We start from the raw sequence: 24,743 nt of genomic DNA, 5'->3' as shown, positions 1-24,743 counted from the left end.
GCATCCAGCTGGTGTCACAGAGAACTGCTTCGTGTAGGGAAAAAACTCACATCTTGTGTCAGAAGTGTTGTGAGTGTGGTCGGAGTGTGCGACTAGAGGGGACACAGGAGTACTGTTCCTGGACCACAAAGAGAAAGGCTGAGGGAGGGCTCAGCAGAGGCACCGCCTCCCCTTCCTCCCCAACCTGTGTCCCCGCCCGAGTGCAGATGGGCGCATGGGAAGTGCTGCTCAGACCACATTGCGTCTTCACTGCAGGGCTTCTGTCCCCTGTGATGCGTCCCTCCCCCAGGACAGCCTGTCTTACCCAGGCCTTCTGAGAGCGCAGTTGGCGGGGCTTTCTTGTGAAGCTGTGACTGATTTAGTAAAGCACTGCCTTTTGTTTGCTTTCCCTCCTTCCCTTCCTCACTACCTTCACTTTTGCTACTTTGGGGTCTTACCTCCCAGAAAAAGCATTTGAAGCCAAACTTTGCCTTGGGTTCTTTTTCAGGAAACCTGACAATTATTGCAGTCGCCTTTTTACTGGTCTCCTTCCTTCTGCTCTATCACCTCTAGTTTATTTTCAACACAGTGGTCAGCGTGATCCTTCAGAGATATGTCACAGAAGTCACTCCTCTGATTAAAACTTCTGAGGGATGTCTCGTTTCACTCAGTAAAAGCCAGAGTCCTTAACCCACAGGCCTCCTTGATCTGGAGCCAGCCCCGTTCTCTTTGCCCGCATCCCCTGCGCCTCTCCCCGCTCACTCCATTGCAGGCTTGCCCGCCGGCTGAGTCAGTCTGAGCTGCTCTAACAGAGTACCAGAGACTGGTGGTTCATCAACGACGGAAATTAATTTCTCACAGTTCTGAAGGCTGGGAAGTTGAAGATCTTGGTGGCAGCATGGTTGAATTCTGGTGAGGGCCCTCTTCCAGGTTGCGGAGTGCCGCCTTCTCATCATGTCCTCACTTGGCGGGGAACAGAGGGGAAGCGAGCTCTCTCATGACTTTTTAAGGGCACTAATCCTGTTCGTGAGGGCTCCACCCTCATTCACCTACTCCTAATTCTGACGACCTCCCAAAGGCCCCATCTCCTAATACCATCACATTGGGAGGTAAAGTTTCAACACATGGATTTTCAGGGGACATAAACATTCAGTCCCTAATACCAGTCTCTTTGCTGTTTCTCCTACAATACAAGCATGCTCCCATCTCTGGACCTTTGCAGTATCTCTTCCTTCTGTTCTAGAAAGTTCTCTCATATCTGCCAGACCTGCTCCCTCGTTTTCTTCAGGTTGCTGCTAGTGAGACATTCTCTAACCAACATATATAAAAATTGAACCAGTTCCTTCTCCCACACTGTCTGGCTTAACTCTGCTTAATTTTTTCCCATAGTACTTTCCATTGTTAGGCATAATACATACTTACATACTTATTTATTTGTTGTTTGCTCCCACAGTAGAATATAAGTTCCATAGTAGGATAGATTTAGTCTAGAACATCACTTATGCATATTTGTTGAATGAATGAATAAATGAACAGGGGCCATGTTTGCTATGAAATATGTATAGCTTGAAGTAGACACCATTATACTGTGACAAGCTTAAGCTTAGTTATTAAGTCTGAATCATAAAGGTCTCTCTCTTTTTTTTTTTTTGGATGAGCTAAGTCAGCATTTCCCAAAGTTGGTCCATGGGTAGTGTTTTGAGGGATAATAGGTGTTATGCAGGACACAGAACAAATGTATGTGTGTGTGTGTGTGTGTGTGTGTGTTGGAGAGTGGCCAAACAAGTAGAATCATGAAAGGTTTTTGTATGCATGATTATATGTGAAATTTTAATAGATAATAGAGATTTTTTTCTGTACCACATGATAAAACATTTCTCATAATAATCACGTCTATTGAGAATAAGTTGGTTTTAACTCAATGTAGAATTTTAATCGTGTATTAATAATGAGATATGGTGAAAATAATGAAGTTCAAGTGTTTTATTTTTATCCTTTTATTCCTGTCAAGAAATGTTACCTCTTTGTATGGAAAGTTGACAGGAAATATTACCTCTTTTTATGCAAAGTTGAAAGGAAGAGTGTTAAAGGAAAGTTGAAAGGAAGAGGTTGATTTGTATGACAGCAAATCTATAAGTGATTACAGAATGATTATTATCATAAAGGTATGTTTAATGTTTAATGTTACATGTAGAATTTGGTATTTGTTGGTGTTTAGAGCCTTCTTAGGATTTCTGTTGGCTTTTTGCTTTGTCCTTGGAAAATTATCAGGAATGTTTCTAAAACGTGCTCTTCAGAAATAGTGCCAATCAGCTTTCATCCTGCCTAAAAGCTAAAAAAAAACCCAACAGCATACATCTCAGTTTTGGAAAATAGGTAGATTGTATGTTGAGATTTAAAAAATACTATAAATACCATTAGTTTACCTGGATCAATAGTTGCTTTTATTTTTAAACACTAGTTATTTTCATTCTGGGACTTTTTTTTTTTTTTTTTTTTTTTTTTTTTTTTTGCTGTACGCGGGCCTCTCATTGCTGTGGCCTCTCCCGTTGCGGAGCACAGGCTCCGGACACACAGGCTCCGCGGCCATGGCTCGCGGGCCCAGCCGCTCTGCGGCATGTGGGATCTTCCGGGATCGGGGCACGAACCCGTGTCCCCTGCATCGGCAGGCGGACTCTCAACCACTGCGCCACCAGGGAAGCCCCATTCTGGGACTTTTAATTACCACAAACCTAGCAAAAAACCTTGGACTAAAGTAAAACAACTCTAGGGCTTCCCTGGTGGCGCAGTGGTTGAGAGTCCGCCTGCCAATGCAGGGGACACGGATTCGTGCCCCGGTCCGGGAGGATCCCGCATGCCGCGGAGCGGCTGGGCCCGTGAGCCATGGCCGCTGGGCCTGCGCGTCCAGAGCCTGTGCTCCGCAATGGGAGAGGCCACAAAAGTGAGAGGCCTGCGTACCGCAAAAAAAAAAAAAAAAAAAAAGTAAAACGACTCTATTAGAGAGTTAATCATAATAGTTCTTCAGCATCTATTAATGATTTTTGTTCAAACTTAATAGCGAATTTAATAATCCCTTTGTACTCAGTGAATGAGACTTAATTTAAGCAACAAATGCCAGAGCCTTTTAGCACATAAACGACCCTCATAGACTGTGGCATGTTCCTTAATTATAGGTGAATTTCGGTCCAAAAAGAATCCGTAATTCAAAGGCTTTACAGTTACACAATTCTAGTTAGAAGTACTTCGAACTTTAATAGATCAAATAAGAGATACTAAATAAGTAATTTTACCTTATTTAAATTTTTTCCCTAAAATCCCTGAGATTCAGATGGTAATAAAGTTCCAGAGTAATTTCTCTGTTTCTTCAGAAGGCATTTTATTTTTGTGACCTCATTTTACTTTTGTGGTTATTATTTGCTGAATTGATTGTTAAAAAAAATGTTTGTTGATTTTTGCTTACTACTGATCATTTATCTCTGCTTTACTCTCCATCCAATGAGATTTCCTTCAGTTAATTTTGAACTGTCAGAATGTGGTGACCATGCTTGAGGGGAAAAGATGTGAATCTATAATTTTACAGATTTTTTTGTGGGTTGGCATTTCAGTATTTGGCGAGGGAAACATACTTAAAATTCAGAGGTCTGTTTCTAATACAAGATTCTTTTGCATTTCTCCCATGATTGTAACATCAAAGGGCTTGTGATTTCATTATTTAAAATAAAAACAAAACCAAAACCCAAACGTATATACATATGCCCTAAAGACATATTTGTCATAAGTTCTTCAATGCAATGTATTCATTTTTCCCCCAAAAGTTATAGTACTCCAAAAAGAGGATATGGCCTTATATTTTAATTCTCATCAAGGATCTTCATGTTCCTCAACTACTGTATTTTGAACAGCAAAGTAATAAAATGCTGCTTGGATAAGTTACATTAGCCTGAAAAAACTTAATACCAGTTTAGGATGCTTGTTGAGGCCACTTGATGGAGTTGATGAAAAATCATACAGCTGAATTTAGAGATAATTTTTGGGATGATGACCTTACCATTACAGGTATTAGATATCATTGTAAACAAACCTTCTAGAAATTACATTACAAAGCAATACAGTACAGGGTTACTTTGTGGAGATCACAAATAGCTAATGGGTATTTGTGGTTGGCATAAATTTCCAGTGACATTATCATGCATGAATTCAAAAAATGCTAGATCTTAAGTCACTCTGAACAAAAGTTGATGTGCTTTTGAAAACTGTTAGATAACTTGAAAAGTGGCTTTATGGATGATAAAGACCATGATTTCAAAGATGCATATAGAATAAAATTGTTTCATGAAGTTTGAGTGGAAAAAGTAATATTTCTAAATGAACATAATAAGACTGTTATTTAAAATATGTTTATATAACGAAATTAATAAATTATGTAATATGAAGTCATTTCCTTTCATTGTCTATATAATGGAAATGGCTGTACATCTAATTTTGGATATTCTCAAGTGGAAAATGGGCAACTGGCTTTTATGCTAGTTGTCTTATATTTGGGCATGTACGTACAGTATGTGTGTGTGTGTAATGTGGATGAGTGTGGACACAGAAATAGGCCGAGGAGGATGCCCATTGTCCTGCTCTCAGCATGAGCTCCCGGGAGTGGAGTGGGGGTGGTGGTCTTGCTGTCCTACGAGCACCGAGAACACTCCTGTTTCAGTGCCGTTGCGCTTGCTGCTCCCTTGCCTGGGATGCTGCTCCCCACACAGACTCACGCCTAGTCCTTCGTGTTTACTCTAATGGCATCTTCCCAGGGCTTCCCTGGCCAGCATCCAACACTGCACCCTCTGCCCTGCCTCCCCGTACCCCTTTCTGTTTGACTTTTACCCTCAGCACTAATTACTGCCCGTCGTACTATCTGTTTTACTTGTTTACGTTTTGAATTGCCTCTCCTAAAACGCAAGCTCTATAAGGCTGGGATGTTTTGTGTCAGAATTGTGTTTTGTCTGTGTAAGGATTTGTTTTGTTCTATTTTGTTCACTGTTGTATCCCTGGCATCAAGAATAGTGCTTGCACAGAGCAGATGCTCAATTAATATTTGTTGAATGAGTGAATAAGTTATAGGGTATGAGCATTTTAAAGATTGATGATATTGTCAAGTTCCTTTTTAAAAGGACATACCAGTTAAATCTCATAGTGTTTGTGTGACCATAGATATGCCAATATAGTATTTAAGACTATAGAATTTACTAGGTGAAATTATTATTTTAATTTTTTGATTACTAGTGAAGTTGAATATTTTAAAAATATCATTTTGGGGGACTTCCCTGGTGGTCTGGTGGTTAAGACTCTGGGCTCCCAATGGAGGGGGCACGGGTTCGACCCCTGGTAAGGGAACTAAGATCCCACATGCCACATGGTATGCCCCCCCCCAAAAAATCATTTTTTTGTGTTTTTGTTTTTGTTTTTGTTTTTGGTGGTATGTGGGCCTCTCACCGCTGCGGACTCTCCCATTGCAGAGCACAGGCTCCGGACGCACAGGCTAAGCAGCCATGGCTCACGGGCCCAGCCGCTCCGCGGCATGTGGGATCCTCCCGGACTGGGGCACGAACCCGTGGCCCCTGCATTGGCAGGCGGACTCTCAACCACCGTGCCACCAGGGAAGCCCAAAAAATCATTTTTAAATTTAGTGCTCTTTTTATGTTTAACTGTATCTATAATACATTTATTAAACATTGGGAAATACTGAAAACATACTCATTTATTCATTCAGGACATAATTATTGACTGGTTTCTGAGTCGGTTACTGTGCTGTGTGATGGGGATACATATAGACATGCCGTATTCTTTCCTCCAGAGATTATGGTCTGCTCAAGTACTGATGCTACACAAATGAAGAAGAAAATTTAAAAATAAAAATCATATGTGATGTTCATGCAGGGATAAACCCTGCTGAGGTTTTAGATGATATGTTTTCAGTCTTCATTCTGCATGTGTCCAGGAACATTAAATTATAGCTTTCTTTTCTCACTTAGAATATCTTGAATTTTTCCTTGCCATTAAATGTATTTTTGTAAACTTGGTTTTTAATGGTTGTGTGACATTCCATTTTATGGAATTTCCACAATTAGGTTCCTTGTAATTTTCACTATTATAAATAAAATAACATTTATACTTTATGTGAATCTTTTCTCTACATCTCTGTGTTGCCTTATATATTAGTTTTCTATTGCTGCTATAACAATTTACCATAAACTTAGTGGCTTAAAGCAACACAAATATATTATCTTACAGTTCTGGAGGTCAGATGTCTTAAAATCAAGGTGTCGCCGGGGCTGGTTCCTTCTGGAGGCCATAGGAGAGAATCTGTTTCCTGGCCTTCTCCAGTGTCTTTAGGTCACCCCACAGATGGCTTATGACCCCTTCCTGCATCTTCAAAGCCAGAAGTGTAGCATCTTCGAATCTTTCTCTCTGACCTCTGCTTCCCTCATCACATCTCCTTCTCTGACTCTAACCCTCCTCCATCCTTCTTGTGATTACATTGGGCCTATCATCTTAAGCCAGGATAATCTCCTCTTTTTAATAAGATCCTTAGTCATATCTGCAAAGTCCCCATTGCCATGTAAGGTAACATTTCCCAGACTTCAGGGATTAGGATGTGGACATCTTTGAGGGGTCAGTATTCTGCCTGCCATATCTTAGGATATGTGCCCAAAGATAAAATTGGTAAGTCCAAAGCAATTTTTAACACTTTGGATACATACTGTCAAACTACTCCTAAAACACTGAATCCTCAATTGATGTTCATATCTGTAGTGAGAATTCCTATCACACCTGGTTTTTCTTAGCATTTGATATTCTTACTTTTGATAATAATAATAGCAGATGTTTACTTAGTGATTACTATATGGCCAGCACAGATGTAAGAGCTTCATAGGTATTAATTAATTTAATCCTCAGAAGACTGTGACGTAGGTACTTTATTATCTCTGTTTTACAGGTAAAGACACTGAGGCATAAGGAGGTCAAGGAACTTGTCTAAGTCACACAGTTGGAAATGGTGGGGCTAAAACTCAAACACAGGCAGAGAAAGAGCTAACTAGTTAGATATCCATATTCTAAATCGTTCTTTCTCGGGACACGTGAACAGATGCACACGTGTGTGCACACACACACACACACACTTTGAGTAAAAGATCTCTGTGGGGTGTGCCTGTGACAGCCTTGATTTAAAAAAAACAATGATAGCTAATATTTGTTGACTACTATGTGGCTTAGTGGAAGAAGGTTTGCATATACTAGCCAGGAGGAGTATGGAGGAGGAAAATGAGGAATGAAGTAATTGAAGTGCATTTTCCTTTGAGGTCTTAGGACCAGCCTGTACTTTCTGGGCTAGTGCAGAATTGTGAAACTTAATTCTTCATTTAGAAGTGCCTATAGCAGAAATTCAGGATAGGGTTTAAAACTTCATAAAGTTTATAATGATGAAAAATACAGTATAAGCTTTCAAGGAGGGTTTACTATAAAGTAAAGAGGAGCTCAATGGCAGGAGAGACGTTTCTAGTTTAATCTTAGGGATCTTTATGATTGATAACATAATTATATTTTTACAAGTCTTTTTTTTTTTCATTCACAACTAACTAGGTACAGGGTACTGATGCTTATATCACTTGTCATTTTTTCATTGACTTTGTCAGAATGACTATGTCAGAAATTGTCATCGTTTAAATTAGGAGAAAGCATCACCAAAAACGTTTCAACATTTTATAGTGATGAACCATTCACAGATGTTCATTTACTCACAGCAAATTTATGTAAAATAGTCTTTGTTGTTTAAACCTGTAATAGGCTGGATTACATGTGTCTATTTAGATAAATGTGTTTTTAAACATGGTTGTGCCCTTAATTTAAGAGCTGAAGGTGAAGGTCTTAAATGTCATGAGAAAAATGGAGAAGACAGATTTCTATCCCTTGAATTCTATTAAGTATTTAAATAGGTAGCTTTCAACTCATTATATTTTGGGCCATATGATAATTCTTGTTGATCTCTAAAAGACTGTGTCAATGTAGTTTAATTCTTATTGTTTTTTATTCTTTTGACTATTGTGTTGGTGGGATAAAATAATGCATTGAGTTACGAGTGTTTGCTGGCACACACCTCTACCATCAAGATACAGCTCCTGTCAACATTTGCTTTTTTTCTTAATGTGCATACATATACATATACTTTATACTTACTTCGTTTAGTATGATAATCTCTATGTCCATCCATGTTGCTGCAAATGGCATTATTTTGTTCTTTTTTATGGCTCAGTAGTATTCCATTGTATATATGTATCACATGTTCTTTATCCAGTCATCTGTCGATGGACATTTAGATTGTTTCCATATCTTGGGTGTTCTGAATAGTGCTGCTGTGAACATACGGGTGCACGTATCTTTTTAAGTTATAGTTTCGTCTAGATATATGCCCAGGAGGGGGATTGCTGGATCATATGACAACTCTATTTTTAGTTTTTTGAGGACCCTTCATACTGTTTTCCATAGTGGCTGCACCAACTTACATTCCCACCAACACTGTAGGAGGGTTCCCTTTTCTCCACACCCTCTCCAGCATTTATTATTTGTAGACTTTTTAATGATGGCCATTCTGACTGGTGTGAGGTGACACCTCATTGTAGTTTTGATGTGCATTTCTCTAATAATTAGTGATGTTGAGCACCTTTTCATGTGTCTGTTGGCCATCTGTATGTCTTCTTTAGAGAAATGTCTATTTAGTTCTGCCCATTTTTGATTGTTTTTTTTTTGTTGTTGTTGTTGCTGTTGTTGAGTTGTATGAGCTGTTTGTATATTTTGGAAATTAAGCCCTTGTCAGTCGCATCATTTGCACATATTTTCTCCCATTCTGTAGGTTGTCTTAGGTTCATTTTGTTTATGGTTTCCTTTGCTGTGCAAAAGCTTGTAAGTTTCATTAGGTCCCATTTGTATATTTTTGCTTTTATTTCTGTTGCCTTGGGAGACTGACCTAAGAAAACATTGATAGGATTTATGTCAGAGAATGTTTTCCCTGTGTTCTCTTCTAGGAGTTTTATGGTGTCATGTCTTAACGTTTAAGTCTTTAAGCCATTTTGAGTTCATTTTTGTGTATGGTGTGAGGGTGTGTTCTAACTTTATTGATTTACATGAGGCTGTCCAACTTTTCCAATACTGTTTATTGAAGAGACTTCCCCATTGTATTATATTCTTGACTCCTTTGTCGAAGATTAATTGTCCATATGTGTGTGGGTTTACTTCTGGGCTCTCTATTCTGTTCCGTTGATCCATATGTCTGTTTTTGTGCCAGTACCATGCCATTTTGATTACCGTAGCTTTATAGTATTGTCTGAAGTCTGGGAGGGTTATACCTCTTGCTTTGTTCTTTTTCTTCAGGATTGCTTTGGCAATTCTGGTTCCATATAAATTTTAGGGTTGTTTGTTCTAGTTATGTGAAAAATGTCATGGGTAATTTGATAGGGATTGCATTAAATCTGTAGATTGCTTTGGGTAGTATGGCCATTTCAACAATATGAATTCTTCCAATCCAAGAACATGGGATATCTTTCCATTTCTTTGTATCATCTTCAGTCTCCTTTATTAATGTTTTATAGTTTTCAGCATATAAGTCTTTCACCTCCTAGGTCAGGTTTATTCCTAAGTTTTTCATTTTTTGTTTTTGTTTCTTTTTTGGTGTGTGTATGTGTGTGTATGTGTGTGTGTGTGTGATTTTGAAAGGGACTGTTTTTTTACATTCCCTTTCTGATATTTCATTGTTAGTGTAAAGAAATGTAACTGATTTTGTGATTTTTTTTTTTTTTTTTTTTCTTTTTGCGGTATGCGGGCCTCTCACTGTTGTGGCCTCTCCCGTTGCGGAGCACAGGCTCCGGATGCGCAGGCCCAGCGGCCATGGCTCACGGGCCCAGCCGCTCCGCGGCATATGGGATCCTCCCAGACCGGGGCACGAACCCGTATCCCCTGCATTGGCAGGCGGACTCTTAACCACTGCGCCACCAGGGAGGCCCTGATTTTGTGATTTTTGAAATGCAAGAATCTTTAAAAAGAAACAAGTAATATACTTTGGTAATTATTTTAAATTCAGAACCCTTGCATGTCTGTTTTTGCTTAATACTTTCCTTCTTAATTAAACTATCACTTTGAATGAAAAGAAATAGACATTAGATGTATTCAACTGATCTTCCATTTCACAACTAGATGTCAGTGTTAACATCTGATTAGATGTTTCAGATGTGATTATAATGAGGTAATTCAAGAATTACTCACCTATATGAGATACAGTTCACAAAAAAAAAATAAAGAAGGAAAAGAAGAAAAAAAAAAGCTACTTATTTCAAAGTAGGCCAGTTAATTTTATATTTACATTTAAAAATACTGATTTTCTTCCCCTCCTTAGCTATCAATGAACAATTAAACTGTTTGATTCATTTGGTTAGGAAAGGCAGGTAGAGTGTGAATTTGTACCTTGTTACTACTACCAACCAGATGTTCTCCCCTTCAACTTTTCCAGAAAGTGTGATCAGAAAAAGAAGGAAAATAACCGTTATTCAAATGTGGGGTGTGTGTGTCTGTGTGTGTGTGCGTGTGTGTGTGTGTGTGTTTCTTGCTCACTTTAATAAGAAACATATTTAAGAGCAGGAATTATGCATGTATTTTCAGTGACATTTCTTTTTTGTTTTTTGGGTTTTTTTGGTATTTTCTCTATCCCTTTTATTATTTTTTTAAAAATTTATTTTATTTTTTATACAGCAGGTTCTTATTAGTTATCTATTTTATGCACATTAGTGTATACATGTCAATCCCAATCTCCCAATTCATCCCTCCCCCACTTTTCCCCCTTGGTGTCCATATGTTTGTTCTCTAAATCTGTCTCTATTTCTGCCTTGCAAACTGGTTCTTCTGTACCATTTTTCTAGATTCCACATATATGTGTTAATATATGATATTTGTTTTTCTCTTTCTGACTTCACTCTGTATGACAGTCTCTAGGTCCATCCACATCTCTACAAATGATCCATTTTCGTTCCTTTTTATGGCTGAGTAATATTCCATTGTACATATGTATCACATCTTCTTTATCCATTTGTCTGTCAATGGGCATTTAGGTTGCTTCTATGACCTGGCTATTGCAAATAGTGCTGCAGTGAACGTTGGGGTGCATGTGTCTTTTTGAATTATGGTTTTCTCTGGGTATATGCCCAGTAGTGGGATTGCTGGGTCATATGGTAGTTCTATTTTAGTTTTTTAAGGAACCTCCATACTGTTCTCCACAGTGACTGTATCAATTTACATTCCCACCAACAGTGCAAGAGGGTTCCCTTTTCTCCACACCCTCTCCAGCATTTGTTGTTTGTAGATCTTCTGATGATGCCCATTCTAACTGGTGTGAGCTGATACCTCATTGTAGTTTTGATTTTCATTTCTCTAATAATTAGTGATGTTGAGCAGCTTTTCATGTGCCTCTTGGCCATCTGTATGTCGTCTTTGGAGAAATGTCTATTTAGGTCTTCTGCCCATTTTTTGATTGGGTTGATTTTTTAAAAAATATTAAGCTGCATGAACTGTTTATATATTTTGGAGGTTAATCCTTTGTCCATTGATTCGTTTGCAAATATTTTTTCCCATTCTGAGGTTGTCTTTTCATCTTGTTTATAGTTTCCTTTGCTGTGCAAAAGCTTTTAAGTTTCATTAGGTCCCATTTGTTTATTTTTGTTTTTATTTCCATTGCTCTAGGAGGTGGGTCAAAAAAGATCTTGCTGTGATTTATTTCAAAGAGTGTTCTTCCTATGTTTTCCTCTAAGAGGTTTATAGTGTCTGGTCTTACATTTAGGTATTTAATCCATTTTGAGTTTATTTTTGTGTATAGTGTTAGGGAGTGTTCTAATTTCATTCTTTGACATGTAGCTGTCCAGTTTTCACAGCACCGCTTATTGAAGAGACTGTCTTTTCTCCATTGTATATCCTTGCCTCCTTTGTCATAGATTAGTTGACCATAGGTGTGTGAGTTTATCTCTGGGCTTTCTATCCTGTTCTATTGATCTATATTTCTGTTTTTGTGCCAGTACTATACTGTCCTGATTACTGTAGCTTTGTAGTATAGTCTGAAGTCAGGAAGTCTGATTCCTCCACCTCTGTTTTTTTCCCTTAAGATTGCTTTGGCTATTCAGGGTCTTTTGTGTCTCCATACAAATTTAAAAATTTTTTTGTTCCAATTCTGTAAAAAACACCATTGGTAATTTGATAGGGATTGCACTGAATCTGTAGATTGCTTTGGGTAGTATAGTCATTTGCACAGTATTGATTTTTCCAATCCAAGAACATGGTATATCTCTCCATCTGCTTATATCATCTTTGATTTCTTTCATCAGTGTCTTACACTATTCTGAGTACAGGTCTTTTACCTCCTTAGGTAAGTTTATTCCTAGGTAATTTATTCTTTTTGTTGGAATGGTGAATGGGATTGTTTCCTTCATTTCTCTTTCTGATCTTTCATTCTTAGTGTATAGGAATGCAAGAGATTTCTGTGCATTAATTTTGTATACTGCAACTTTACCAAATTCATTGATTAGCTTTAGTAGTTTTCTGGTAGCATCTTTAAGATTCTCTATGTATAGTATCATGTCATCTGCAAACAGTGACAGTTTTACTTCTTCTTTTCCAATTTAGATTCCTTTTATTTCTTTTTCTTCTCTGATTGCCATGGCTAGGACTTCCAAAACTATGTTGAATAATAGTGGCGAGAGTGGACGTCCTTGTCTTGTTCCTGATCTTAGAGGAAATGCTTTCAGTTTTTCACCATTGAGAATGATGTTTGCCGTGGGTTTGTCATATATGGCCTTTATTATGTTGAGGTGGGTTCCCTCTATGCCCACTCTCTAGAGAGTTTTTATCATAAATGTGTGTTGAATTTTGTCAAAAGCTTTTTCTGCATCTATTGAGATGATCGTATTGTTTTTGTTCTCAATTTGTTAATATGGCGTATCACATTGATTGACTTGCATATATGGAAGAATCCTTGCATCCCTGGGATAAATCCCACTTGATCATGGGGTATGATCCTTTTAATGTGTTGTTGGATTCTGTTTGCTAGTATGTTGTTGAGAATTTTTGCATCTATATTCATCAGTGATATTGGTCTGTAATTTTCTTTTTTTTTTGTAGTACCTTTGTCTGATTTTGGTATCAGGGTGATGGTGGCCTCATAGAATGAGTTTGGGAGTGTTCCTTCCTCTGCAGTTTTTTGGAAGAGTTTGAGAAGGACGGGTGTTAGCTTTTCTCTAAATGTTTGATAGAAGTCACCTGTGAAGCCATCTGTTCCTGGACTTTTGTTTGTTGGAAGATTTTTAATCACAGTTTCAATGTCATTACTTGTGATCGGCCTGTTCATATTTTGTTTCTTCCTGGTTCAGTCTTGGAAGGTTATACCTTTCTAAGAATGTGTTCATTTCTTCCACGTTGTCCATTTTATTGGCATAGAGTCACTTGTAGTAGTCTCTTATGATGCTTTGTATTTCTGTGGTGTCTGTTGTAACTTCTCCTTTTTCATTTCTAATTTTATTGATTTGAGTCCTCTCCCTCTTTTTCTTGATCAGTCTGGCTAAAGGTTTATCAATTTTGTTTACCTTCTCAAAGAACCAACTTTTAGTTTTATTGATCTTTGCTCTTGTTTTCTTTGTTTCTATTTCATTTATTTCTGCTCTGATCTTTATGATTTCTTTCCTTCTACTAACTTTGGGTTTTGTTTGTTCTTCTTTCTCTAGTTCCTTTAGGTGTAAGGTTAGATTTTTTTTTTTTTTGCTGTACGCAGACCTCTCACTGTTGTGGCCTCTCCCGTTGCGGAGCACAGGCTCTGGACGCGCAGGCTCAGCAGCCAAGGCTCACGGGCCCAGCTGCTCCGTGGCATGTGGGATCTTCCCAGACTGGGGCACAAACCCGCGTCCCCTGCATCGGCAGGCGGACTCTCAACCACTGCGCCACCAGGGAAGCCCAGGTTAGATTTTTTATTTGAGATTTTTCTTGTTTACTGAGGTAGGATTGTATTGCTATAAACTTCCCTCGTAGAACTGCTTTTGCTGCATCCCATAGGTTTTGGATCATCGTGTTTTCATTGTCATGTGTCTCTAGGTATTTTTTGATTTCCTTAGTGATCTCTTGGTTATTTAGTAACATATTGTTTAGTCTCCATGTGTTCGTGTTTTTTACGTTTTTCACCTGTAATTTATTTCTAATCTCATAGCATTGTCATTGGAAAAGATGCATGATATGATTTCAATTTTCTTAAATTTACCAAGGCTTGATTTGTGATCCAAGAGGTGATCTATCCTGGAGAATGTTCTGTGTGCACTTGAGAAGAAAGTGTAATATTGCTGTTTTTAGATGGAATGTCCTATAAATATCAATTAAATCTATTTGGTCTATTGTGTCATTTAAAGCTTGTGTTTCCTTATTAATTTTTTGTCTGGATGATCTGTCCATTGGTGTAAGTGAGGTGTTAAAGTCTTCCACTATTATTGTGTTACTGTTGATTTCCTCTTTTTTGGCTATTAGCATTTGCCTTATGTATTGAGGCGCTTCTAAGTTGGGTGCATATATATTTATAATTGTTATATATCTTCTTCTTGGATTGATCTCTTGATCATTATATAGTGTCCTTCCTTGTTTCTTATAACATTCTTTATTTTAAAGTCTATTTTATCTGATATGAGGATTGCTACGCCAGCTTTCTTTTATTTTCCATTTGCATGGAATATCTTTTTCCATCCCCTCACTTTCAGTCTGTATGTGTCCCTAGGTCTGAAGTGGGTCTCTTGTAGACAGCATATATACGGGTTTTGTTTTTGTATCCATTCAGCGAACCTGTGTCTTTTGGTTGGAACATTTAATCCATTCACATTTCAGGTAATTATCAATATATATGTTCCTATTACCATTTTATTAATTGCTTTGGGTTTGTTTTTGTAGTTCCTTTTCTCCCCTTGTGTTTCCCCACTTACAGAAGTTCCTTTAGCATTTGCTGTAAAGCTGGTTTGGTGGTGCTGAATTCTCTTAGCTTTTACTTGTCTGTAAAGCTTTTGGTTTCTCCGTGGAATCTGAATGAGATCCTTGCCAGGTAGAGTAATCTTGGTTGTAGGTTCTTCCCTTCTATCACTTTAAATATATCGTGCCAGTCCCTTCTGGCTTGTAGAGTTTCTGCTGAGAAATCAGCTGTTAACCTTATGGGAGTTCCCCTGTATGTTATTTGTTGTTTTTCCTTTGTTGCTTTCAATAATTTTTCTTTGTCTTTAATTTTTGTCAATTTGATTGCTATGTGTCTCGGTGTTTCTCCTTGGGTTTATCGTGCCTGGGACTCTGCACTTCCTGGACGTGGGTGGCTATTTCCTTTCTTTCCCATGTTAGGGAAGTTTTCGACTATAATCTCTTCAAATATTTTCTTGGGTCCTTTTTCTCTCTCTTCTTCTTCTGGGACCCCTATAATGCAAATGTTGGTGAGCTTAATGTTGTCCCAGGGGTCTCTTAGGCTGTCTTCAATTCTTTTCATTCTTTTTTCTTTATTCTGTTCTGTAGCAGTGAATTCCACCAGTCTGTCTTCCAGGTCACTTATCCGTTCTTCTGCCTCAGTTATTCTTTTTTTTTTTTTTAACATTTATTTATTTATTTTTTGGTATGTTGGGTCTTTTTTGCTGCACGTGGGCTTTCTCTAGTTGCGGCAAGTGGGGGCTACCTACTCTTCGTTGCGGTGCACAGACTTCTCATTGAGGTGGCTTCTCTTGTTGCGGAGTATTGGCTCTAGGTGCACGGGCTTCGGTAGTCGTGGCACACGGGCTCAGTAGTTGTGGCTTGCAGGCTCTAGAGCACAGGCTCAGTAGTTGCGGCGCATGAGCTTAGTTGCTCTGTGGCATGTGGGATCTTCCTGGACCAGGGCTCAAACCTGTGTCCCCTGCATTGGCAGGTGGATTCTTAACCACTGTGCCACCAGGGAAGTCCCTGCCTCAATTATTCTGCTATTGATCCCTTCCAGTGTATTTTTCATTTCAGTTATTGTATTGTTCATCTCTGTTTGTTCTTTAATTCTTCTAGGTCTTTGTTAAACATTTCTTGCCTTTCCTCAATCTTTATCTCCATTCTTTTTCTGAGGTCCTGGATCATCTTCACTATCATTATTCTGAATTCTTTTTCTGGAAGGCTGCCTATCTCCACTTCATTTAGTTGTTTTTCTAGGGTTTTATCTTGTTCCTTCATCTGGTACATAGCCCTCTGCCTTTTCATTTTGTCTGTCTTTCTGTGAATGTGGTTTTCATTCCACAGGCTGAAGAACTGTAGTTCTTCTTGCTTCTGCTCTCTGCCTTCTGGTGGATGAGGCTATCTAAGAGTCTTGTGAAAGCTTCCTGATGGGAGGGACTGGTGGTGGCTAGAGCTGACTGTTGCTCTGGTGGGCAGAGCTCAGTAAAACATTAATATGCTTGTCTGTTGATGGGTGGGGCTGGGTGGAGCTGGGTTCCCTCCCTGTTGGTTGTTTGTCATGAGGCGACCCAGCACTGGAGCCTACCTGGCTCTTTAGTAGGGCAAATGGTGGACTCTGGGGGTCTCACACCAAGGACTACTTCCCAGAACTTCGGCTGCCAGTGTCCTTGTCCCCACGGTGAGCCACAGCCACCCCCGCCTCTGCAGGAGACCCTCCAACACCAGCAGGTAGGTCTGGTTCAGTCTTCGCTAGGGTCACTGCTCCTTCCCCTGGGTCCCGATGCGCACACTACTTTGTGTGTGCCCTCCAAGTGTGGAGTCTCTGTTTCCCCCAGTCCTGTTGAAGTCCTGCAGTCAAATCCCACTAGCCTTCAAAGTCTGATTCTCTGGGAATTGCTCCTCCCGTTGCCGGACCCCCAGGTTGGGAAGCCTGACGTGGGGCTCAGAACCTTCACTCCAGTGGGTGGACTTCTGTGGTGTAAGTGTTCTCCAGTTTGTGAGTCACCCACCCAGCAGTTATGGGATTTGATTTTATTGGGATTGCACCCCTCCTACCGTCTCACTGCAGTTTCTCCTTTGTCTTTGGATGTGGGGTATCTTTTTTGTGAGTTCCAGTGTCTTCCTGTCGATGATTGCTCAGCTGTTAGTTGTGATTCCAGTGCTCTTGCAAGAGGAAGTGAGCGCACGTTCTTCTACTACGCCATCTTGAACCAATCTTCATTTTCCGTGACATTTCTAACATTTCACCTAGAGGTCTCTCTTGACATAATTAAATCTGCCGGTTTTTAGTTTAGGTCTCATATAAATGGGAGTGTGATACCCCTTAACGTTTCCTTGTAGATCTAATCTGAAAATCCTTTAAAATCATTTATGTTGCATTTCTTTTTTCTTTTTAAAAAATTTATTTATTTATTTATTTATTTATTTATTTATGGCTGTGTTGGGTCTTCGTTTCTGTGCGAGGCTTTCTCTAGTTGCGGCAAGCGGGGGCCACTCTTCATTGCGGTGCGCGGGCCTCTCTTGTTGCGGAGCACAGGCTCCAGATGCGCAGACTCAGTAGTTGTGACTCACGGGCCTAGTTGCTCCACGGCATGTGGGATCTTCCCAGACCTGTGCCCCCTGCATTGGCAGGCAGATTCTCAACCACTGTGCCACCAGGGAAGCCCCCAGTGTTGCATTTCTCTAACTGGAATGTCTTAGTACCTATGCTTCTTGTTGATAAATATGCAGTCCAGAATAATAACTGAAATACCATGAATAAAATCCAGGTAAAGCAATAGATCAAAGAGCTGAAAACCCATCCTCTCCTTCTACTTCCCCCAAAGATCCTATGGATCCCATTTCCCCAATTCTCTCCCCTTTGAGAATTACTACTCCTGGATCAGTTAAGTGATGGAGCTCACTTAGGCAAAACTCTGTTGAATTATATTTGTTTGGTTATTTTTAGTTAAACATTTTCAAAATTTGTGTATGCAGCTTAACAAAGATTTTTGGAGGCTATAGATTTAAAGTGTACAGTAAGAAATATTAAAACAACTTGTCTTTGGAGCTCAATTTAAGACTTTGATAGAATTGAAAGGCTTGATTTTAAGAGTGTTATTTATAAGTTCAACTTTTTCCTTGCTTACACACTCATACCCCAGAACAATCTGTTTTGAAAAGGCAGGTTGAATTAGTGTCAGTAAGGTCTTAGTATGTTTATTTTTCATCATGGAAATAACTTTTTAGGTCATGCAGTAGATTCTATTTTATAACAGTCTAAAATATGTGCAAACAGTGCACTTGTTTATTGACTTTAAAAATCTATTGTTTCCTGAGAAAGAATTTTCGGTTCATCAGTTCTTTCATGTCTTCCAGGCACTTAATACAAGAACATAAAATTAATTATTGATTTTGGTAGAGATTTGGCACATCACTGTGGATTTTCAGTCAGCCTGAAAAAGGAGAAAAATCATATCAACTAACTCCAGGCAATCCCAGCTTGCTGTATATATAACAGAAAGACAAACATCATGCTAATTACAGCATATCTTATTTAGCAAAACAGTAGAGTAGTTCAGTGAAGTTATTTAATTCTGAGCTCTCTTAAAATGATTAGTAGTTGTATAGTTCTTGACCTGGATTATAAGGTTTGTGATTTTGCAAATTGATCCTTATATACTAATTTTTGTTAGGTTGTTTAAAAACCTTGATTTATGTCTCAAGATCTCTCTGATGCCTTGGACAGAGATATAATTTAGAACTTAAATTGACTTTATACAAAGGCAAGTAAACTAGTTGTTGAATTTAAACTCACTTAGAGGCAGCTGCCTATGATATTACTAACTGGACCTTGAAGTTCCAGTGACCTACATACAGGGCAGCAGGGTACCTAGAAGATAACTGGTCCTAGCCCAGGGTCTTGAGCCTAGTAGTATACATGTAGTAAGTATTTACTTAGACACATTCATCCCCTGTTTTCTCTCTGGCATTATCTTCTGTAGGCCTCAGTGTGGGTTGTGATTGTTTCCTGAATGTGTGTGAGCTTCCCTCCTTGCCCCATCTTCTGTGATCTGGGTTTTATTTCCAGGTGCCCGCTGCATGAAGCCTGACTCCTCACATCCTAATATTTTTCTTTTTCATTTTTTGATATTTGGGCTGCCTAATTTAACTATGAACAGAAATGGTTATTAAAGAAATAGTTCTTTGGAGCTACTATGTAATTTTGTAACATTTTCTCTGATGATTTTCCTAAGATGTCTCAAATACTTTTATTTTAAAAACTCTTCACATTTTCTACTGATCTGGGACAGGGTTTACACATAATTGGGTTTGTGTGTGTTTGGGGAAGAAGTGCAAAGAGGGTGATAATTGCAAAATGTAACAGCAGCTACGTTTACATGGTTGAAATTTTGACTGCCATTTAAAGACTACGACAAAATTCTCTGAATCTGAAAGCATTATGAAAAAATACCTTTCTTTAGCAGCAAGACAGATGGGTAGTGAAGGAAGACATGCCCTTGTAATTATTTCTCTTGCTCTTCTCACCTTCTCTCTGTCAACATTTTTAGTTTTTAGTCTGTGAGCTTTTTTCATTTGGACACCAATTAATTTTTCATCTCCTTTAAAAACTTACCTAAACTTTCAACAGGTGAATTTTGTGATATGTGAGTTGCATGTCAATAAAGCTATTTAAAAACAAAACATAACAAATTTACCTGAAACTTACCAAAACTTACCTAAAAGCATTTTCAGTGGTATTGGGAAGCAGCATTGTATTAATGGTAGAAGTTGAGGAACAAATGTTAGTTAATTTATTTATAAATTTCCAAGTGATGTGGCTTTTAAGAATATATAGTAAGTCCCCTGCATACTAACCTTCAAGTTGCGAACTTTCAAAGATGTGAACTTGTGTTCTCATGTCGAATCACGTAAGTTAGTTCACGTGTCTGGCGTACACTGTCACATGCGTGCATCCTCTACAAGTGGTTCTGCTTATGTGTACTTTACTGTACAGTACTGTATAGAGTATCTTTATTTCAAGCTGAGGATGTCCTGAAGCAAGTGTAAAAGCAGCAGTGATGTAGCTGGTACTGCCATGAAGCACCAAGCGACAACAATGGAAACTGTACTGTAAGATTAAAAATGTTTTCTTTATTTTTTGCATTTGTTTGTTTGTTATGTATTATTTGTGTGAAAAGTATTACAGTACAGTACCTATTACAGTACAGTACTGTATAGCCGATTGTGTTAGTTGGGTACTTAGGCTAACTTTGCTGGACTTACGAACAAATTGGACTTATGAACTTGCTCTCAGAACGGAACTCGCTGGTATGTAGGGGACTTACTGTACTTCACTTTTCTGTTTTTGGTTTGTTTTAATTTAGGAAGACTTTCCATTTGACTCATAAATGTGTCTCTTAATGGAGGAAGGAAAGCAAATATAAGAGATAATGACTAAAATATTTAAATCTTATTTTTAGCATGAGAATGCTGTTGAGAGAGATGAACCAGAGGTACATAAATATTCTCCTTTGCGCCTAGCTCTTCCTGGCTTTGTTGTCCAATGACAACCTGAGATCTGGCCAGATAATTGAGGAAGTGAGGAAATGTACTACAAAATTCTGTTATTTTGGCTTCTCTCTATGATGAATAAATTGTTGTTAAGGACTTTACCTTTTAAGTTATTCCACTTATCATTACAGAAAGCTGTATACCTGCACAAGTGGTGGCTGCCATTGATATAAACACTGTCGCTAATGAAGTATACAAGTATAATTTTCCTCACACACAGTTACTGGCCAAGACAATTGAAGTGAGTAACAATATTGTTTTAATAAGTCTATATATAGCAAGGAAAATGTAATTGAGGAATACTGTAAGATACTGGTTTCTGGTGTCTTCATTTGAAGATAAGTCACATATAAATGAAAAAGTTTAGGAGAAGGGAATTAAATTAACATTTTTTATTCTGTCAGAAGATAGCATGTTATTTTTTGCCATTCTTCCTTTTTTTAAATTTCTAGCTTTAGAGAAAGACGATCAATATTTTGGTCTCTGAGAGAAAGAATTGAAATGTAAGAATATGCTTGACTTCTAAATTCTTGGTTCTGTAATGATATTAAACTTTACTTAATTCTTTATTTTTAAGCATTACTCATGTGCAATATATATATAGCAGGAGTGAAAAAAAGAGAGTAAAAAAATTGATTGGATATTACTTGTTGAATGCTTCTTGTTGAAGCCCGTCAAAGTTAAAGATACCGTTTTGCCTGTGATGAACTCAGCAGAAGTGTTTAACACTTGTTATTTTTAAAATAATATGCAATTGTGTTTTTCTCCCTATTTCACATCATAAAAAATTTTACACACAAATATCTCATGAAACCATAATTTACATACAATAAACTGCTCTCATTGTAAGTGTGTAGTTTGAGTTTTGACCAATATATACTGTGTAACCACAATCGAGACTTAAAACATCCATCACCCTAAAATGTTCCTTAATGCCTCGTTTTACTCAGTCTCTGACCCCAACCCCAGGCAACCGTTGATCTGCTTTCAGTCATTACAGATTAAATTTTCCAGTTCTAGTCATATCCTAAATAGAATCATGAGTGTAATTTTTTTGAGTATGACTTCTCTTGTTTAGTGTAATGTTTTTTTGCATTTACCCACATTGTTGTTATCTATCAGTAGTTGGCTCTTCATTATTGTTCAGTGATATTCTGTACAGTGGAATATTTCATACTACAAAATGTATATCCATTCACACGATGTTTGACATTTAGATTGTTTCCAGTTTTTGACTGTTATAAAAAAGTTGTTATGAATATTCATGTACAAGTTTTTGTGTGGACTTTGTTTTTACTTCTTGTGAATATATACCTGGGAGTAGAATTGCTGTATCATATGGCAAATTTCTTTAACTTTATGAGAAAATGCCAACTGTTTTCCATAGTGTTCATACCATTTTACAGTCACACAATCAATGTTTAAGTGTTTCAGTTGTTTCACATCCCTACCAACAATTGCTGTTGTCAGTCTTTTAAATATTAGCCGCTCTTGTGAGCAAACAGTGGTATTGTGATTTTAATTTGCATTTCCCTGGTGACTAATAATGTTGAGTATTTTTTTCATGTGCTTATTGTCCATTTCTATGTTTTTCGTGATGAAATTTCTTTCCCAGTTTTTATTTGGTATGTTTGTGCTATTATCATTTAGTTTTAAGAGTTGTTTAAGTTTTCTGGATTCAAGTTGTTTATCAGAAATATGTATGACAAATATTTTCTCCAAATCTGTAACTTGTCTTTTCATTTCCTTAACTGTGTTCATCAAAGTGCAGAAGTTACTTATCTTTTTTTTTTATGGGACACTTTTTTTGTGTGTCCTAAGAAATCTTTGTTTACCCCATTTTTTCCTGTTTTCTTCTAGAAGTTTTACAGTTTGAGCTTTTACATTTCGGTTTATGACCCAGTTAAAGTTACTTTTTATGTGTAGTCTGAGGTAGAGGTCATTTTTTCCCCCTAAGTGTATATAAAACTGGTTATTATAGCTTTATAATGTGTATTGAATTCAGGCAATGTAAGTTCTCAAACTTCTGATTTTCTTTTTCAAGCTTATTTTGGCTACACTCTCATTTACATTTCTGTGTAAATTTCAGAATCAGCTTGCCAATTTCTACCAAAAAAAAAGATATTTTGATTGGAATTTCACTGATTGGTTTTGGAAGAACTGATATCTTCATAAAAGAGAGTCTTCCAATCCATGAACATGGTATATCTCTCTTCACTTATTTAGGTCTTCTTTAATTTGTATCAGCTATATTTTGTAATATTTAGTATACTAGTCTTACACTTATTTTTATTTATTAACCTAGTATCCTGTGACTTTGCTGTATTGACTTATTAGTTCTGGTAACTTTAATATTGATTTTTTAAAGATTTTTTTAACATGTACAGTTATATTGCCCAATAAAAAAAGAGTTTTACTTTTCCCTTCCAACCGGTGTGACTTTTTTCCTTGCCTTGTTGCATTGTCTAGGACGTTCTTTACAATGTTGAATAAAACGTGTGACAGTGGACATCCTTGCCTTCTTCCAGATCTTAGGGGAGAACATTCAGTCATTATCATTTTGTAGATGTTAGTCATATATTTTTCGTAGATGCCTTTTATCAAGTTGAGGAAATTTTCTTTTATTTCGTTTTCTGAGAATTTGTATTATGAACAGGTTTTGAGTTTTGTCAAATGCTTTTTTTTTGCATCTTTTGACATGATTATATCATTTTCCCTTGTATTCTGATAATATGGTGATCTATCAATTCCTTTTTTGAATGTTAAGTCAGTATTGCATTCCTGGGATAAATCCTACTTGTCATGATATACCATCAGTTTTATGTTATGCTACATCCCACTTGTTAAAATATTGTTAATTATTTTTGCATTTATCTTTATAGGTGACTTTTGTAGTTTCCTCATAACATATTTGTATGGTTTTTATATTTATACATAACCTTATATTTTCTATAAGAGTTGGTGAAGAACAAGTATCAGTTCTTCTATAAATGATAGAATTTCATCAGTGGAGCCACCTGGGCCTGGACTTTTCTTTGTGGGAAGGTTCTTAATTATGAATTTAACTTATTTAATTGCTATAAGACATTATCATGTTTCTTAGCATTGTAGTACTTTTTTATTAGGAGCCTAACATTGTAGGTTTTACATTTTTGAGTGCTGGAGTTTACTGTAATCTTTTAAGGACTGTTGGATATTGTCCTCAGAGGCAGTTAATTTCAGATCATCTTGATTCTTTTGAGGCTTATTGTTAAGCATTTCAAACTGGATCTGGAGGAGCCTTTACTGTAAGGCTAGTCTAATCTTACTATTAATATTTGACCTTTCTTAGATTGCTGTTAAATGCCCCATGTACTCAACTAGGTCTTGCTACTCTGGATGTTAACTCAAATGATTACTAACCCAGAGATCTGGGAAATTTTTTGGCTTACAACTTCCCAGTAATTGTTCCTTTTCCAGCAGTTTTTCTTTGCCCTACCTCAAGGCATTTTGCCTGATGCGTGCACAGGTTGATACTCAGCAAGACACTCAAAGGGAATGTTATGGAGATTTCTGCATCTCTTGCCCTGTGCAGCTTTTTTTTTGTCTGGCACTCTGCTCTGCAAATTCTAGTCACTTTGATCTTGAACTCCAACCTCTGTCTTCAACTCATCTACATTACCAGGTGCAATTTGGATTTCCTTTCCCTTCACTGCCGTATGGAAATTATCTCTAGGCAGAAAGTTGAATTATCTTCAAGTTTCTTTTCCTTTTCTAAAGAATGGCAGTCCTGCTCCGTCTGTGGTCCAATTCCAATATCTGAAAACAGTTATTACATTTCTTCCAATTTTCTAGTTTATTTACACAACTCACAGGCAGAAGCAAAAGTCTCACAAATGTTTTTTTCAGTGAGATACAATTCACATCCCATGAACTTCACTGTTTTAAAGTCTACAATTCAGTGTTTTCTTGTTTTTTCCATTTACTTACAAAGTTGTGTAACCATTACCACTTTCTAATTCTAGAATGTCTTCATCCCCCAAGAGGTAATCCTGTAGCCATTAGCAGTCACTCCCCATTTCTCCTTCCCCCCAACCCCTGGCAACCACTAATCTACTTTCTGTCTCTATGGATTTGACTATTCTAGACATTTCATATCAATGGGATCATATAATATGTGGCTTTTTTTGGTCTGGATTCTTACAATTAGCATAATGTTTCCATACATCCATGTT

At 37.6% G+C, this 24,743-nt stretch overlaps 1 protein-coding gene across 6 annotated transcripts in view; it reads left to right on the top strand.

The window, feature by feature from the left end:
* Window positions 1-24,743, top strand: part of TRDMT1 (tRNA aspartic acid methyltransferase 1) — a 60,569-nt gene that overhangs the window by 11,963 nt on the left and 23,863 nt on the right. For all 6 annotated transcript variants that reach the window (XM_060095485.1, XM_060095486.1, XM_060095489.1 and 3 more), the window contains exon 2: window positions 20,661-20,770. In XM_060095485.1, coding sequence (XP_059951468.1) covers window positions 20,661-20,770 — 110 coding nt within the window. The remainder of the gene's footprint in view (window positions 1-20,660; window positions 20,771-24,743) is intronic.

This window comes from Mesoplodon densirostris, chromosome 4 (assembly GCF_025265405.1).
Source record: "Mesoplodon densirostris isolate mMesDen1 chromosome 4, mMesDen1 primary haplotype, whole genome shotgun sequence".
Taxonomy (NCBI): domain Eukaryota; kingdom Metazoa; phylum Chordata; class Mammalia; order Artiodactyla; family Ziphiidae; genus Mesoplodon; species Mesoplodon densirostris.
Note: the sequence above shows the minus strand (reverse complement) of the source record. Positions and strands in the feature narration are given on the sequence as shown.